This window comes from Anomaloglossus baeobatrachus, unplaced genomic scaffold (genome assembly GCF_048569485.1).
Source record: "Anomaloglossus baeobatrachus isolate aAnoBae1 unplaced genomic scaffold, aAnoBae1.hap1 Scaffold_2659, whole genome shotgun sequence".
NCBI classification, from domain to species: Eukaryota; Metazoa; Chordata; class Amphibia; order Anura; family Aromobatidae; genus Anomaloglossus; species Anomaloglossus baeobatrachus.
In genome coordinates this window covers 65,170-82,800 of record NW_027442183.1, presented here as the reverse complement: position 1 = coordinate 82,800, position 17,631 = coordinate 65,170, and the positions used below count along the sequence as shown (strand labels likewise).

General features: G+C 50.6%; 1 protein-coding gene across 1 annotated transcript in view; it reads left to right on the top strand.

Annotated features, from left to right (window-relative positions):
• Positions 1-17,631, top strand: part of IHH (Indian hedgehog signaling molecule) — a 107,848-nt gene that overhangs the window by 64,699 nt on the left and 25,518 nt on the right. The window contains exon 2 of the mRNA XM_075332251.1: positions 12,498-12,759. Within this exon, the coding sequence (XP_075188366.1) occupies positions 12,498-12,759 (262 nt within the window). The remainder of the gene's footprint in view (positions 1-12,497; positions 12,760-17,631) is intronic.

The following is a 17,631-nucleotide window of genomic DNA, read 5'->3' as shown; positions in this document are numbered from 1 at the left end:
TTCTTACGTGATATATTATGCGCGGTGTCCGTGCTCCCTGATCTACGTGGGGCTCACATCCCGTGAGTTCCGCGTTAGGGTCAGGGAGCACGTCCGAGACATAGAGGCGGCTAAAACTATTGACGATACTACCCTCCTTAAAACTTTACCGAGGCATTTCAAGGCGCACCATAAATGCGACCCCTCTGTACTCGAGGTGCGGGGCATCGAGAGTATTAGTGGAGGTTCTAGGGGTGGCAACCTAAAGAAAAAATTAGCACAGTGTGAAACCAAATGGATCCACACCCTGGACACACTAGTACCCAAGGGACTAAATGAGACACTCAGTTTTGCCCCGTTCCTCTGATTTCCTTCTCCGATTCCGCGGTCCCCTCTTCCTTTCCTTCCGGTGGGTACCCTCGTTATTGCTGGTGGTTTTTAATTTACTCTAGACATTTTTAGGGTTTTTAATGTTTATGTTTTGTTTTATTTATCTTTTATTGTTCCCTTTACTCTTTCCCCACATCATTCCTCCTCCTCCTCCTCTTCCCCTTTTTGCTTGTGCAATTTTCATAATATTGATTGTTACCCCCCTTTTTTGCCATCTTTAGGATTCAATTACATCCTGGAAGCGCATGTCTTGTACCCCTCCGTTTCAGTGAGCCCATCCCTGGAACGCCCTTCTTTCAAGAAAGAGAAAGCAAAGCACATTTTTTGCAGCCCTGTGATCACATATTGTTACTAAACATCCTCACATTCTATGCCGTGTTTTATTATTAAGAATATTCAATTGATTTATATATACCCTATGTTGTGCGCCGCGCTTGCCCCGTCTGGTGTGGGCGTGCTCGCCGTCACTATGGTGCCCGCGCACGCGCGGGAGCGGGATGACGCGTCCCCGCTCTTCGCGTGTGTGCGGCCACCTGACGGTGGGCTCTGCCCGCGCTATGGCATTGGCGGGCGTGGTGTTGGGTATTAGGGCGTCCCTTGGTACACGTCCGGCCGTCATGGTGTTCGCGTAGGCACGTGATCGTGCTGGTACGTCCCCGCCTCTCCTATGTTTGCGATCACCTGACGGTGAGATCCGCCCACACCATGACGCCGGCCTGTGGGATGTAGGGTCACGTGGAGGGATTAGGAATGCGGAAGTATCCGCACTACTTGTATAAAGAATGGAGGATTGAGGAGGCTCTGCATACCCCTCTCCTTCCCTGAAGAAGCCTGGCTGTGGTTTCCCTCCACAGCAAAGCGAAACGTACGTAGGTAGGACGATGGGGGGATTGTTTACAGGTCCATGATGGTCTATGCATTCGTCACTTTGCTGGTTCTGCACTTGGCACTTTTTACTAGCACATCAGCACTTTAGAATGGGTTCTTCCACAGGAGTTGTTTCCCCTTGTTAATGGTACTTTTTTGACCGAGTATATATTTCAGGCTGTTTTACCCATTCTTTATCTTATTCTGTTCTGTGCTACATCAGTGCCATTTTTGTGCATCGACCCATTCTGACATGAGATCTTTTTTGCAAGGCCACCTGTTACGTCTATGTCTGTTTTTTTCATTGTGTCACTTTTTGCCTTAATAAATGAAATTGTTCTATTAACTCTTTGTCCTCCGGTGTTTTTATGTAAGTATCTGTATTGCTATCAATGATGAGAAATCTAATGTAAAAGACATATGTAAATCAGTCTGGAGGTGCACTGGGGGCGTGTCAGTGCACTTAGACTTCCAGGATTACTGACACACCCCCGTGCACTAGACATCTTCTTCCAGCAGTAATGACAAGCCCCCGTGCACTAGACGTCTTCTTCCAGCAGTACTGATGCCAGTGCACTAGACGTCTTCTTCCAGCAGTACTGACACGCCCCCGTGCACTAGACGTCTTCTTCCAGCAGTACTGACACGCCCCCGTGCACTAGACGTCTTCTTCCAGCAGTACTGACACGCCCCCGTGCACTAGACGTCTTCTTCCAGCAGTACTGACACGCCCCCGTGCACTAGACACCTTCCAGCAGTACTGACACGCCCCCGTGCACTAGACACCTTCCAGCAGTACTGACACGCCCCCGTGCACTAGACACCTTCCAGCAGTACTGATGCCCCCGTGCACCAGACGTCTTCTTCCAGCAGTACTGACACGCCCCCGTGCACTAGACGTCTTCTTCCAGCAGTACTGATGCCCGTGCACTAGACGTCTTCTTCTAGCAGTACTGACGCGCCCCCGTGCACTAGACGTCTTTTTCCAGCAGTACTGATGCCCCGTGCACTAGGCGTCTTCTTCCAGCAGTACTGACACGCCCCCGTGCACTAGACATCTTCTTCAGCAGTACTGATGCCCCCGTGCACTAGACGTCTTCTTCCAGCAGTACTCACACGCCCCCGTGCACTAGACGTCTTCTTCCAGCAGTAATGACACGCCCCCGTGCACTAGACGTCTTCTTCCAGCAGTACTGATGCCTCCGTGCACTAGACGTCTTCTTCCAGCAGTACTGATGCCCCCGTGCACTAGACGTCTTCTTCCAGCAGTACTGACACGCCCCCGTGCACTAGACATCTTCTTCAGCAGTACTGATGCCCCCGTGCACTAGACGTCTTCTTCCAGCAGTACTCACACGCCCCCGTGCACTAGACGTCTTCTTCCAGCAGTAATGACACGCCCCCGTGCACTAGACGTCTTCTTCCAGCAGTACTGATGCCCCCGTGCACTAGACGTCTTCTTCCAGCAGTACTGATGCCCCCGTGCACTAGACGTCTTCTTCCAGCAGTACTGACCCCCCCCGTGCACTAGATGTCTTCTTCCAGCAGTAGAGACGCCCCCGTGCACTAGACGTCTTCTTCCAGCAGTACTGACACGCCCCCGTGCACTAGACGTCTTCTTCCAGCAGTACTGATGCCCCCCGTGCACTAGACGTCTTCTTCCAGCAGTACTGACACACCCCCGTGCACTAGACGTCTTCTTCTAGCAGTACTGACGTCCCCGTGCACTAGACGTCTTCTTCCAGCAGTACTGACCCCCCCGTGCACTAGATGTCTTCTTCCAGCAGTAGACACGCCCCCGTGCACTAGACGTCTTCTTCCAGCAGTACTGATGCCCCTGTGCACTAGACGTCTTCTTCCAGCAGTACTGACACCCCCCCGTGCACCAGACATCTTCTTCAGCAGTACTGATGCCCCCGTGCACTAGACGTCTTCTTCCAGCAGTACTGACACCCCCCCATGCACCAGACGTCTTCTTCCAGCAGTACTGACACGCCCCCGTGCACTAGACGTCTTCTTCCAGCAGTACTGATGCCCCCGTGCACTAGACGTCTTCTTCCAGCAGTACTGATGCCCCCGTGCACTAGACGTCTTCTTCCAGCAGTACTGATGCCCCCGTGCACTAGACGTCTTCTTCCAGCAGTACTGATGCCCCCCGTGCACTAGACGTCTTCTTCCAGCAGTACTGACACGCCCCCGTGCACTAGACGTCTTCTTCCAGCAGTACTGATGCCCCCCGTGCACTAGACGTCTTCTTCCAGCAGTACTGATGCCCCCGTGCACTAGACGTCTTCTTCCAGCAGTACTGACCCCCCCGTGCACTAGACGACTTCTTGAGTACTGACGCCCTCGTGCACTTCAAGCCGGATTTACTTGTAGCTTCTCAGTAGATTTCTTATGACTGGCACATCGGATCTGTGCAGAGGTCGTCAGTTTTTTGGGGGAGACAAGTGGCCATACTACCATACCGATACTTTCATGTGCAGAAACATGCCGACAAGCTCCATTCTGCTGCCAGTACCTGTGCACGGCGGATAAGCACGCTGCATTGTTCTAGGGCGCCATTAACAATCAGCTGCAGGGAGGATGATACAAAGAGCATGAAAGTGAAGTGCAATGGTCCGTGACACTCGGCAAATGAAAGTCCAATTAAATCTCTGGAATTAAAGATAAAAAATGGAGCATTTACAAGAAGCTGAAGAACGTCTGTGATTGCAGCTGGAAATACGCCTCGTTATGTCCCCCTCCTGATACTCGGCTTTTCCTTAGCTATATCTCTGGCAGATGATATGACCAACAGGAATCGTCACACAACTTTCCCAGACGTGTGCTGGATTACTGATGCAGGAATGAAGGAAAGTGATGCAAGTTTTGTAGCTATGTAAGGGTGGGACCAGGGAAAGCGCCTGGTGCTGGGGAGGGGCCTGAGAGCTGGGGAGGGGCCTGAGAGCTGGGGAGGGGCCTGAGAGCTGGGGAGGGGCCTGAGAGCTGGGGAGTGGGGAGGTGCCTGCATGCTGGGGAGGGGCCTGAGCGCTGGTAAGGGGCCTGAGGGCTGGAGATCGGCCTGAGTGCTGGGGAGGTGCCCGAGTGCTGGGGAGGTGCCCGAGTGCTGGGGAGGTGCCCGAGTGCTGGGATAGGGACCTGAGTGCTGGAGATCGGCCTGAGTGCTGGGGAGGTGCCAGAGTGGTGGGATAGGGGCCTGAGTGGTGGGATAGGGGCCTGAGTGGTGGGATAGGGGCCTGAGTGGTGGGATAGGGGCCTGAGTGGTGGGATAGGGGCCTGAGTGGTGGGAGAGGGGCCTGAGTGGTGGGAGAGGGGCCTGAGTGGTGGGAGAGGGGCCTGAGTGGTGGGAGAGGGGCCTGAGTGCTGGAGAGGGGCCTGAGTGCTGGAGAGGGGCCTGAGTGCTGGGGAGGGGCCTGGGAAGGGGGCTGAGCACTGGGGAGCAGCTTGAGTGCTGGAGATCGGCCTGAGTGCTGGTGAGGTGCCAGAGTTCTGGGATAGGGGCCTGAGTGCTGGGGAGGGGCCTGAGTGCTGGGGAGGGGCCTGAGTGCTGGGGAGCGGCTTGAGTGCTGGGGAGGGGCCTGAGTGCTGAAGAAGTTTCTGAGTTCTGGGGAGGGGCCTAAATCCTGGAGAGGGGCCTGAATTCTGAGGAGGAGCCTGAGTGTTGGGAAGGGACCTGAATGCTGGGGAGGGACCTGAATGCTGGGGGGGGGCCCTGAATGCTGGGGAGGGGCCTGAGTCACATATATCCACCTCGGAGTGCAGTCACTACATACAAGCGGGCAGAGGTGTGAAGGCTCAAGACACACATGGATGCTCACATATGCACGCTCAGCACATGCAGAGATTCCAGTGTGCGCTCATCATGTTCTGTAAGTGGACACTAGAAGCAAAGCGCAGCGAAATCCAGGAGCTGAAATAGGGAAGGATCAGGCACTGGGGCAAAATCCCTCCATATACATTAATATACAGACACAAGAGGCTCAGAGCTCAGCACCAACTGCGCTCCATCCCACTCATATCTGCAGCAGGCGCGGATTGCTGCACATGCTGCGGCTCGTCCTGAAGTTACTGTGCATGTGACTGATATAATCAGTTATATCAGGGGAAAATGTCCCATCTTCTATCTACCTGCCCAGGATCAATACATACCGCGGCCATTAATGTGTAATATCGATCTCAGCTTATTGTCCTCCACATTGTGCTGAATTATAATCGGTAATAACAAGGTCAGAAAGCAAGAAAGCCCGAGTACCGTATATACGCCGTCATATCACATATATAGTACAACTGCCACACACAATGCGGATAACACAGGGGCGGACATATCATTGGAGCAGCTGGTGTGTGTGTGTGTGTGTGTGTGTGTCTCTGAGATTCTGCACTTCCATCTTTATCACATTTTCTATCGCTTTTGCTCCAGCGTCTGACTAATAAGTAAAACTTTGCTGATCTTCTTGTAGCTTTCACTTTTCTTGTATAAGGAAATTGTTTCATTTTTCAGTTTTTAGACATTTCTCTTCCATGTGGTGCCATTGCATGAAATGGGCAGGGGATTTCTTTGTAAAGTATTACCCCTCTCATAGTCACCATCTGCTGGAGATCCGTGTAATGAAGAGTTAGACCTGGGGTTCAATTCTTGTTCATTAGAATATTGTAGTCTAAACTTTAGTTTTGCTCCTAAGACTTTCATTGGGGTGTACTCATTTTTTGCAACATGGTCTTGAATGAGTTTGTTAGGAAAATTACTTTTGTGTGTGCAAAATAACAAATCTTGTTTGCAATTAATGGCTGATATTTGTGGGAGCATTTTGTAGTATATGGGATCCAATAGAAAATAATGATCATGAAAGGAAACTAAAGGTTTTTAGACAAATCTGTTGGGGTGCACTCACTTATGTTGTAATATGTGGCCATCTTGTACATTCCAAGGCTAGAAGACTTGGTGCTCCCCTTAAAAATCACGGAGGTCGTACAAAATACTGGATGTAGAGGTTTTCGATGTGGGGTGTACTTACTTTTGCATCAATTATTTTAAGTAAAAGTGAAGATTTTATAATGATATTTTTCTTATTAACATTACTGTCATGTTAAGGGATAAAAAAAGTTTTATAAAATTCAGTCTTGTAAGTATATCGGTAATTCTTGTCAGTATATCGGTAATTCTTGTCAGTATATCGGTAATTCTTGTCAGTATATCGGTAATTCTTGTCAGTATATCGGTAATTCTTGTCAGTATATCGGTAATTCTTGTCAGTATATCGGTAATTCTTGTCAGTATATCGGTAATTGTTCTTGTGTTCAGTGAGATATTGATTATAATCAGCACAGACACCACGCGGTGCGGTATACCACAGAGCGTGCGATGATACACGGAAGCGAGCGATTGTTACAATGTATCAGGACTGCAGATTACATGCGACGGTGGTCCTGTGCGTGGCGGGAGAGCAGATTACATGTAACAATGGTCCTGTGCGTGGTGGGAGAGCAGATTACATGTGACGGTGGTCCTGTGCGTGGCGGGAGAGCAGATTACATGTGACGGTGGTCCTGTGCGTGGCGGGAGAGCAGATTACATGTAACAATGGTCCTGTGCGTGGCGGGAGAGCAGATTACATGTGACGGTGGTCCTGTGCGTGGCGGGAGAGCAGATTACATGTGACTGTGGTCCTGTGCGTGGCTGAGATAGGAGATTACATGTGACAGTGGTCTTGTGCGTGGCGGGAGAGTGGATTACATGTAACAATGGTCCTGTGTGTGGCTGAGATAGCAGATTACATATGACAGTGGTCCTGTGCGTGGCCAGGAGAGTGGATTACATGTGACGGTGGTCCTGTGCGTGGTGGAAGAGCATATTACACGTAACAATGGTCCTGTGCGTGGCGGGAGAGCAGATTACTTGTGACTGTGGTCCTGTGCGTGGCTGAGATAGCAGATTACATGTGACAGTGGTCCTGTGCGTGGCTGGGAGAGCGGATTACATGTAACAATGGTCCTGTGTGTGGCTGAGATAGCAGATTACATGTGACGGGGGTCCTGTGCGTGGCCGGGAGAGTGGATTACATGTGACGGTGGTCCTGTGCGTGGCCGGGAGAGTGGATTACATGTGACGGTGGTCCTGTGCGTGGCCAGGAGAGTGGATTACATGTGACAGTGGTCCTGTGCGTGGCCAGGAGAGTGGATTACATGTGACGGTGGTCCTGTGCGTGGTGGGAGAGCAGATTATATGTGATGGTGGTCCTGTGCGTGGCGGGAGAGCAGATTACATGTGACGGTGGTCCTGTGCGTGGTGGGAGAGTGGATTACATGTGACGGTGGTCCTGTGCGTGGCGGGAGAGTGGATTACATGTGACGAGGGTCCTGTGCGTGGCCGGGAGAGCGGATTACATGTGACGGTGGTCCTGTGCGTGGTGGGAGAGCGGATTACATGTGACAGTGGTCCTGTGCGTGGCCGGGAGAGTGGATTACATGTGACGGTGGTCCTGTGCGTGGCCAGGAGAGTGGATTACATGTGACAGTGGTCCTGTGCGTGGCCAGGAGAGTGGATTACATGTGACGGTGGTCCTGTGCGTGGTGGGAGAGCAGATTATATGTGATGGTGGTCCTGTGCGTGGCGGGAGAGCAGATTACATGTGACGGTGGTCCTGTGCGTGGTGGGAGAGTGGATTACATGTGACGGTGGTCCTGTGCGTGGCGGGAGAGTGGATTACATGTGACGAGGGTCCTGTGCGTGGCCGGGAGAGCGGATTACATGTGACGGTGGTCCTGTGCGTGGTGGGAGAGCGGATTACATGTGACGGTGGTCCTGTGCGTGGTGGGAGAGCGGATTACATGTGACGGTGGTCCTGTGCGTGGCGGGAGAGCAGATTACATGTGACGGTGGTCCTGTGCGTGGCCGGGAGAGCGGATTACATGTGACGGGGGTCCTGTGAGTGGTGGGAGAGCAGATTACATGTGACGGTGGTCCTGTGCGTGGCGGGAGAGCGGATTACATGTGACGGGGGTCCTGTGCGTGGTGGGAGAGCAGATTACATGTGACGGTGGTCCTGTGCGTGGCCGGGAGAGCGGATTACATGTGAAGGTGGTCCTGTGCGTGGTGGGAGAGCAGATTACATGTGACGGTGGTCCTGTGCGTGGTGGGAGAGCAGATTACATGTGACGGTGGTCCTGTGCGTGGTGGGAGAGCGGATTACATGTGACGGGGGTCCTGTGCGTGGTGGGAGAGCAGATTACATGTGACGGTGGTCCTGTGCGTGGCCGGGAGAGCGGATTACATGTGAAGGTGGTCCTGTGCGTGGTGGGAGAGCAGATTACATGTGACGGTGGTCCTGTGCGTGGTGGGAGAGCAGATTACATGTGACGGTGGTCCTGTGCGTGGTGGGAGAGCGGATTACATGTGACGATGGTCCTGTGCGTGGTGGGAGAGCAGATTACATGTGACGGTGGTCCTGTGCTTGGTGGGAGAGCAGATTACATGTGACGGGGGTCCTGTGTGTGGTGGGAGAGCAGATTACATGTGACGGTGGTCCTGTGCTTGGTGGGAGAGCAGATTACATGTGACGGGGGTCCTGTGTGTGGTGGGAGAGCAGATTACATGTGACGAGGGTCCTGTGCGTGGCGGGAGAGCAGATTACATGGGACGGGGGTCCTGTGTGTGGCGGGAGAGCAGATTACATGTGATGGTGGTCCTGTGCGTGGTGGGAGAGCAGATTACATGTGGCGGGGGTCCTGTGCGTGGCGGGAGAGCAGATTACATGTGATGGTGGTCCTGTGCGTGGTGGGAGAGCAGATTACATGTGACGGGGGTCCTGTGCGTGGTGGGAGAGCAGATTACATGTGACGGGGGTCCTGTGCGTGGTGGGAGAGCAGATTACATGTGGCGGGGGTCCTGTGCGTGGCCAGGAGAGCAGATTACATGTGGCGGGGGTCCTGTGCGTGGTGGGAGAGCAGATTACATGTGACGGTGGTCCTGTGTGTGGCGGGAGAGCAGATTACATGTGATGGTGGTCCTGTGCGTGGTGGGAGAGCAGATTACATGGGACGGGGGTCCTGTGTGTGGCGGGAGAGCAGATTACATGTGATGGTGGTCCTGTGCGTGGTGGGAGAGCAGATTACATGTGACGGGGGTCCTGTGCGTGGCGGGAGAGCAGATTACATGTGACGGGGGTCCTGTGTGTGGCAGGAGAGCAGATTACATGTGACGGGGGTCCTGTGTGTGGCGGGAGAGCAGATTACATGTGACGGGGGTCCTGTGCGTGGCGGGAGAGCAGATTACATGTGATGGTGGTCCTGTGCGTGGTGGGAGAGCAGATTACATGTGACGGGGGTCCTGTGCGTGGTGGGAGAGCAGATTACATGTGACGGGGGTCCTGTGCGTGGTGGGAGAGCAGATTACATGTGGCGGGGGTCCTGTGCGTGGCCAGGAGAGCAGATTACATGTGGCGGGGGTCCTGTGCGTGGTGGGAGAGCAGATTACATGTGACGGTGGTCCTGTGTGTGGCGGGAGAGCAGATTACATGTGATGGTGGTCCTGTGCGTGGTATCGTGTCCTGGGACGTGTAGTGTGTGACTGGTGCGGACCCTCGCTGGGCACGGGCGGCCGCTGCTTGTGTTTTCTTCTTGCTCAGCTCATTGGCACCTTCAGGTTTGTAAACATTACCGCATGGCATGAAACATTAATGAGGCATCCATATTTTATAAGTGTAGCTGTGCGCGGGCAGACAGCCTGATGCTGGCACTGAAGACGCCTCCCCGGAGGGAGATAAAACCATCTATTACAGGCGATCTGCATCCTGACAGCACTGGGCAGGGAAGGGAAAGCATGGAGGGCAGGATCGCACTATGGTGGGCACATGAGATCAGGAGGCTTCTGCACTATACATGGATCCTATCGGGTGGGACATAAACACATATGGGGGGACACAAGGCGGGGAGCCACACGAACTCTGTACATAAGGAGGAGGAATAATAATAATAATAATAATAATAATAATAAAAAACAACATTTATTCATTTATATAGCGTTGTTAATTCCACAGCGCTTTACATACATCAACAACTCTGTCCCCATTAGGGCTCACAATCTAAATTCCCTATCAGTCTATGGAGTGTGGGAAGAAACCGGAGGAAATCAACACAAACACGAGAAGAACATACAAACCCCTTGCAGATGGCGTCTTTGGTGTGATTTGAACCCAGGACCCCAGCGCTGCAGGACTGCAATGCTAACCACTGAGCCACAATAAGACTGCGGCGCTAACCACTGAGCCACCACAAGACTCCAGTGATAACCACTGAGCCACCACAAGACTCCAGTGATAACCACTGAGCCACCACAAGACTCCAATGATAACCACTGAGCCACCACAAGACTGCAGTGCCAACTACTGAGCCACCACAAGACTGCAGTGCTAACCACTAAGCCACCACCAAGCCGCAGTGCTAACCACTGAGCCACCACCAGGCTTCAGTGCTAACCACTGAGCCACCACCAGACTGCAGTGCTAACTACTGAGCCACCACCAGACTGCAGTGATAACCACTGAGCCATCACCAGGCTGCAGTGCTAACTACTGAGCCACCACAGGACTGAAGTACTAACCACTGAGCCACAATAAGACTGAAGTGCTAACCACTGACCCACCACAATACTGCAGTGCAAACCACTTAGCCACCTGATCAGGCATAAGGTATCTGGGTCCCTGGCGGACACGGCAGACAACCCCCTTTTTTGAAGAGAATATGATATGCTCTACTAGCGCCTTTTCGAGCTCTCATGCTTCCTTTCAGATGACCGTAGGCCTCCTTATCTCCGGACCCCTCCTTCTAGGGTTCTCTACAATCTGTAGGGCCTGATAAGTAGCCCTGGCTTGTATGATTATGTCTCTTAAAGGGGATGTTCTATTTAAACAGCACCTTCTGGGAATGAAGCCGCACCATGATCACTGGATTGCTGAAATGTGGCTGCTATAAGGCTGGAGATACACAACTGATAGCTATTGGCAGATCCAGTAACTGGCGTCACCTAACACATGTATGCTCAGGTTGGCCGGGCGTGCATGTGTGTCCAGTAATAAAAGGGGAGAAAGTAGCTACTAAACTAGTTCTTGTGGAGGTAAAAGCTGTACAGTCAGGGGAGAGGAGGGCGGTCATCTAATATATTAGATGGTATAGAAACTTCTGCCAGTGTGTGCCCACCTGTGATACCCGGCGTGGGCACAGTATTGGGGTCCGCTGATGGGACTATTTGCACAATGGGATCAGCGGTTGTTATCTGAGCGGAGATGTGAGCGGTGCACAGGTGTCGGCAGGGCGAGTCCCGGCACGGTCCACCTGGCACAGCCCATGAGAAGTCACTATGCCCACTGTTTGCTGTAACATCTGATACCATGTGTTGTAGGTCTGTGGTCACGAGCAGGCGGCGTCCTCTCCCATTCGCCTTTGAAGTCGGGTTTATCGATGACGCCATTTGATATCGGAGCGTAGTGAATGCCTGTGGTATACCGGGCAGCAGTGTCACGTATCAGCCACTCCCCGGGCATCACAGGGGGCATCTGACGAGTAAACCCCACAGAGGAGACCCCCACAGAGGAGACCCCCCACTAAGGAGACCCCCTAAAAGTAGACCCCCACTAAGGAGACTCCTCACACAGAGGAGACCCCACACAGAGGAGACCCCCACACAGGAAACCCCCACAGGGGAGACCCCCACTAAGGAGACCCCCACTGAGGAGACCCCCACTGAGGAGACCCCCACTGAGGAGACCCCCCCACACAGAGGAGACCCCCACAGAGGAGACCCCCACAGAGGAGACCCCCACTAAGGAGACCCCCACAGAGGAGACCCCCCACAGAGGAGACCCCCACTAAGGAGACCCCCACAGAGGAGACCCCCCCACAGAGGAGACCCCCCCACAGGGGAGACCCCCCCACAGAGGAGACCCCCCCACAGAGGAGACCCCCCACAGAGGAGACCCCCCACAGAGGAGACCCCCACGATCAGCAGAGCTTCGCTTCAAAAGCAAATAAGTATTGAACCATCTCCCGCGGCTCCATTGCAGATAACTGCGTTCCATTACGGAATCGCCTCCTCGTAATGAATCCATTCAAGCGGTGACCGAGCGCAGGGTTTTCCCCAAAATAAGACAGGGTCTGATATGATGTTTTGCTCTGAATGATGCGCCAGGGCTTATTTTTCCCCCCTGAATAATAAGGTTTTGCTGCGTCTTGCATCTCACATCTGGTCTTTTGTCCTTTCACAGCGCTGCAAAGACCGTCTGAACTCGTTGGCCATCTCTGTCATGAACCAGTGGCCGGGCATTAAGCTGCGAGTGACTGAGGGCTGGGACGAGGACGGCCATCATTCTGATGAATCCTTGCATTATGAGGGGCGAGCGGTGGACATCACCACCTCGGACAGGGACCGGAATAAATACGGGATGCTGGCCCGGCTGGCGGTGGAGGCTGGATTTGACTGGGTGTACTATGAATCTAAAGCGCATATCCACTGCTCCGTCAAGTCAGGTAAGAAGACTGCTTATATAGGATTACTCCTTACAGCATATGTGTGCAGCTTCTAGCCTGTCCTCTGTATACCATCACTGTTATAGGGGCCCTTGGTAATAAAGAATCAAGCACTGACTTGTACCCTCCGCTTTCCATTATGCTGTTGTAGCATTTACCGCCCTTCACCACTGGGGGGAGCTCAATGCATAGAGACTTTACAGCTATTGAGTATAGCTGTATAAATACATATGCAAATAGCTCCCTCTAGTGGTGGCCGCATGCAGCCAAACTTTAAGTACATAAATCCCACAGGATCTGAGTGGTAATAACAGAACTTATCTCTGGTTCTCTGTATCTCTACTGCCCCCTCTGGTTACAGCTCATCTTAGCATTAACCCTTGCAAAAGACTCTGCCTCTTCATCATCTTTCCAGACATCTCTCTTCTAAGAAACTTTCTTGTGAAAGAATTAACCAGGCAGTTGACACCTGATTGTGGCCATAATAAAGCATTTTGTTTATTTTTAATTTAGGAATTCAATTTTATTAATGTGTGCAATATTAAAGTTTAGGAACTATATCCATCAGGCAGGGCAAAAAGAGCATTTTTCTGTCTGGAGGACCAGCATTGTGTAATACTTCCTTTCTCCTGCGGAGGCGCTGCAAGAAGATGTAACACTTGCCAGATCACACCGAATCACGGGGGATGCTAGATTCTCATATGATGGATGCACCCTTCAAAGAGCAATTCTACAATGGACAAACTGTGCAGAATAATAGAGCGTTGTGCAGATGTGGATACTTTACTATGGATAGGACATGATGCAGAATGGCTGCCATGCTGTATGTCTGACGAGTCACTGTCATTGCTTCCTGATCCCTTCCCGATACTGTACCAGCCATCAGATTAAGTTATTTATCTGCTATTGATCTAGGTTACAACCCGTCTTGTTACATCTCCCTTTCCTCTTAGGATAGATCAATAAGTAATCAATACAGCACTTTTCTTTGGAGGACTAGTAAATCAAACATGCTCTAATTGGAAATGCGCTAAAAATAAAAGATGTCGGAGGGAGTCACCTGAAAAAAAAAAAAAAAGAAAAAAAAATGTAAAGTTATCTGCAGCCGCATCCAATTGCAAAGAGCAAAGCTGCAAAAAGTTTCCTTGCCAGATATAGGCTATGTGCGCACGTAGCGTTCTGTCCCTGCAGAAATTTCTGCAGCGATTTGAACAGCACACGTGCGCTTCAAATCGCTGCAGAAAGAGTCCGTAATTAAGAAAAAAAAAAAAAAAGCCGATTTCATGCGCTCTGAGTGCAGCCCCTCCCATAGACAGAGCGGGGGCTGCATGCAGAGCGCACGGAACAAGTGACATGTCACTTCTTAAAACGCGCGCTTCGGGCAGCAGCCGAAGCGCTGCGCTCTAATACGCCACGTGCGCACGTCTCCTGCATAATCTTCATAGATTATGCTGGGGACGCAGGACGCATGCAGTTACGCTGCGGTGCAGAACGCAGCGTAACTGCATGCAAATACGCAACGTGTGCACATAGCCATATGGGGTATTAAAGGGATGGTTCTAATATGTATGGAAAAATATATAAAGGGATTTGAAACTATGAAAGGGTTAATTTTTTTGTTTTTTCTACACAGTCTATGAGGGTTGGAAAAACAGCAATATAAGTGTGAGTTGTAAAAGTTGTGCCCCGGTGGCCATAAGTGGTACTGCAGAATTTGTACTGTGCAATGTTGGAAATGCACGGATAATACAAGTGTGAATGTAAAGTCTGCAAATGGCATAAAAAAGAATGTGGAAAAATGAAAAGTTTGTGCAGGAGACAATCATACAAATCCTGTCCTAGATTAGCTCTCCATCTGCAGAGTGTAATCTGTGCTCCGCTGGAAAAGCTCTGCCCCGGTGGCCATAAGTGGTAATGCAGAATTTGTATTGTGCAATTTTGGAAATGCACAGACAATACACGTGTGAATATAAAGTCTGCAAATGGCCTAAAAAAAGAATGTGGAAAAATGAAAAGTTTGTGCAGGAGACAATCATACAAATCCTGTCCTAGATTAGTTCTCAATCTGCAGAGTGTAATCTGTGCCCCGCCCTGGTGGTCAAGAATGGTACTGCAATTTGTACAATGCATTTCATATACACGTATCAAGGAGATACATAATAGCAGCACGGACCCTTGTGACCGTCCTCTCCATCTATAGGATTTGTGCAAATTATTTCCTTCACTGCATCGAAAATGGAAACCAAAAGCCGGTGTCTGAAATTCCTCCGGGCCGCAGCGTTCTTCGTGGCAGCCCTGTTATTACAGGTTTTCTCATTACCGTGCCTCACTTACTCGGTTTTAAAGCCCATTTGCCTCGAGATTTCCTTTGTAAAATTAAAAAACAAACATTCCCGGCAAATATTTGCAGTTTGATCTGGCAGGGCTTGTACATAGCTCACTAGACCATTCGAGATGTTTGCACAATGCGATCTACCCCCCGGGGTTTGACACCGCGCCGTCGTGCAGCCGGAGGTGAAGATTGGCAATCTGCGCTACTGTTCAGTTTTTGGATCACGGTCCACGAGTAAAAAAAAAAATTGCAAGAATTCTGCCAAAAAGAAATGAGAGGGGAGTGGGGATTATGTTCTTGAATTCCGTCTGCGAGAGCCGACAGTCCGGTGTGTGAATGACAAGTGCTATGGGACGCAGGATATCTGTGCGCCCCCTTCCCTCGACTTGGGGTGTCCAACAGTTTTTGGGTTTTTATTTTTTTGTATGGTGCTCGTCACAGGGGTTCATGGTTGAAGATGGTCCCCTTTGCCTTGGTAAGTATCATTTGGTTCAATGTCTTTATATATTTTTGGTTATGGCCAGCTGACTGTGTGTGGTTTATGGCACTCTTTGTGTTTTCTCGGCAGACCACGGATATCCACCGATTGTCCCTCAGGACCATGCCTGGAGGTCTTCCATTGACAAAAGCAGAGCGGAAGAAGCCCAAGATCCGCACTCTGTGTGGAGAACACAGGGGGCTGCAGACGTGGAAGCGGAAGGGGGCAACAACCCTTGGGACAACCACCTAAGGTAATGCCCATGGGGGGGGGGTCTGATTGTTACAGTATACCACCCATCATAAACAAGTCTCTGAATTTTCAGAGCCATGATCCATAGGTTCACTGGTCACTATATGCCACATACAGTGGGTACGGAAAGTATTCAGACCCCTGAATAAAACCTTTTACTCTTTGCTCCATTGCAGCCATTTGGTAAATTCAAAAAAGTTCATTTTTTCTCATTAATGTGCACTCTGCCCCCATCCCCCATCTTGACAGAACCCCCCCCCCCCCAGAAATGTAGAAATATTTGCAAATTTATTAAACAAGAAAAACTGAAATATCACATGGTTATAGGTATTCAGCCCCTTTGCTCAGAAACTCATATGTAAGTCCCATGCTGTCCATTTCCTTGTGATCCTCCTTGAGATGGTTCTCCTTCATTGGAGTCCAACTGTGTGTAATTAAACTAATAGGACTTGATCTGGAAAGGCGCACACCTGTCTATATAAGACCTCACAGCTCACACTGCATGTCACACCAAATGAGAATCATGAGGTCAAAGGACCTGCCCAAGGAGCTCAGAGACAGAATTGTGGCAAAGCACAGATCTGGCCAAGGTTACAAAAGAATTTCTGCAGTACTCAAGGTTCCTAAGAGCACAGTGGCCTCCATAATCATTAAATGGAAGAAGTTTGGGACCACCAGAACTCTTCCTAGACCCGGCTGTCCAACCAAACTGAGCAATCGTGGGAGAGCCTTGATGAGAGAGGTAAAGAAGAACCCCAAGATCACTGTGGCTGAGCTCCAAAGATGCAGGAGGGAGATGAGAGAAATTTCCACAAAGTCACCTATCACTGCAGCCTCCACCAGTCAGGCCTTTATGGCAGAGTCCGACGGAAGCTTCTCCTCAGTGCAAGACATATGAAAGCCACATGGAGTTTGCAAAAAAACACATGAAGGATTCCCAGACTATGAGAAATAAGATTCTCTGGTCTGATGAGACGAAGATAGAACGTTTTGCTGATAATTCTAAGCGGTATGTGTGGAGAAAACCAGGCACTGCTCATCACCTGCCCAATAAAATCCCCACAGTGAAACATGGTGGTGGCAGCATCATTCTATGGGGGCAGGGACAGTACAACTGGTTTCAATTGAAGGAAAGGTGAAGTACAGAGATATCCTGGAAGAAAACCTCCTCCAGATGCTCTGGACCTCGAACTTGGCTGAAGGTTCACCTTCCAACAAGACAATGACCCTAAGCACCCAGCTAAAATAACAAAGGAGCGGCTTCAGAACAACGTGACCATTCTTGACCCAGCCAGAGTCCTGACCTAAACCCAATTGAGCATCTCTGGAGAGACCTGAATATGGCGTCCACTGACGTTCACCATCCAACCTGACGGAACTGGAGAGGATCTGCAAGGAGGAATGGCCGAGGATCCCCAAATCCAGGATCCAAAGAAGACTCATGGCTTTACTAGCTCAAAAGGGAGGGTGCCTCTACTCAATACTGAGCAAAGGGGCTGAATTCTTATGACCATGTGATATACGGAGCAAAGGGGCTGAATACTTATGACCATGGGATATTTCAGGTTTATTTTTTTTAATAAATTTGCAAATATTTCTACATTTGTTTTTTTTCTGTCAAGATGGGGGGATGGGAAGATGGGGGATGGGAAGATGGGGGATGGGGGCAGAGTGCACATTAATGACAAAAAAAAATGAACTTTTTGAAATGACCAAATGGCTGCAATGAAACAAAGAGTGAAAAATGTAAAGGGGTCTGAATACTTTCCGTACCCACTGTACAGTATATAGGTCAATTTAAAGGGACATT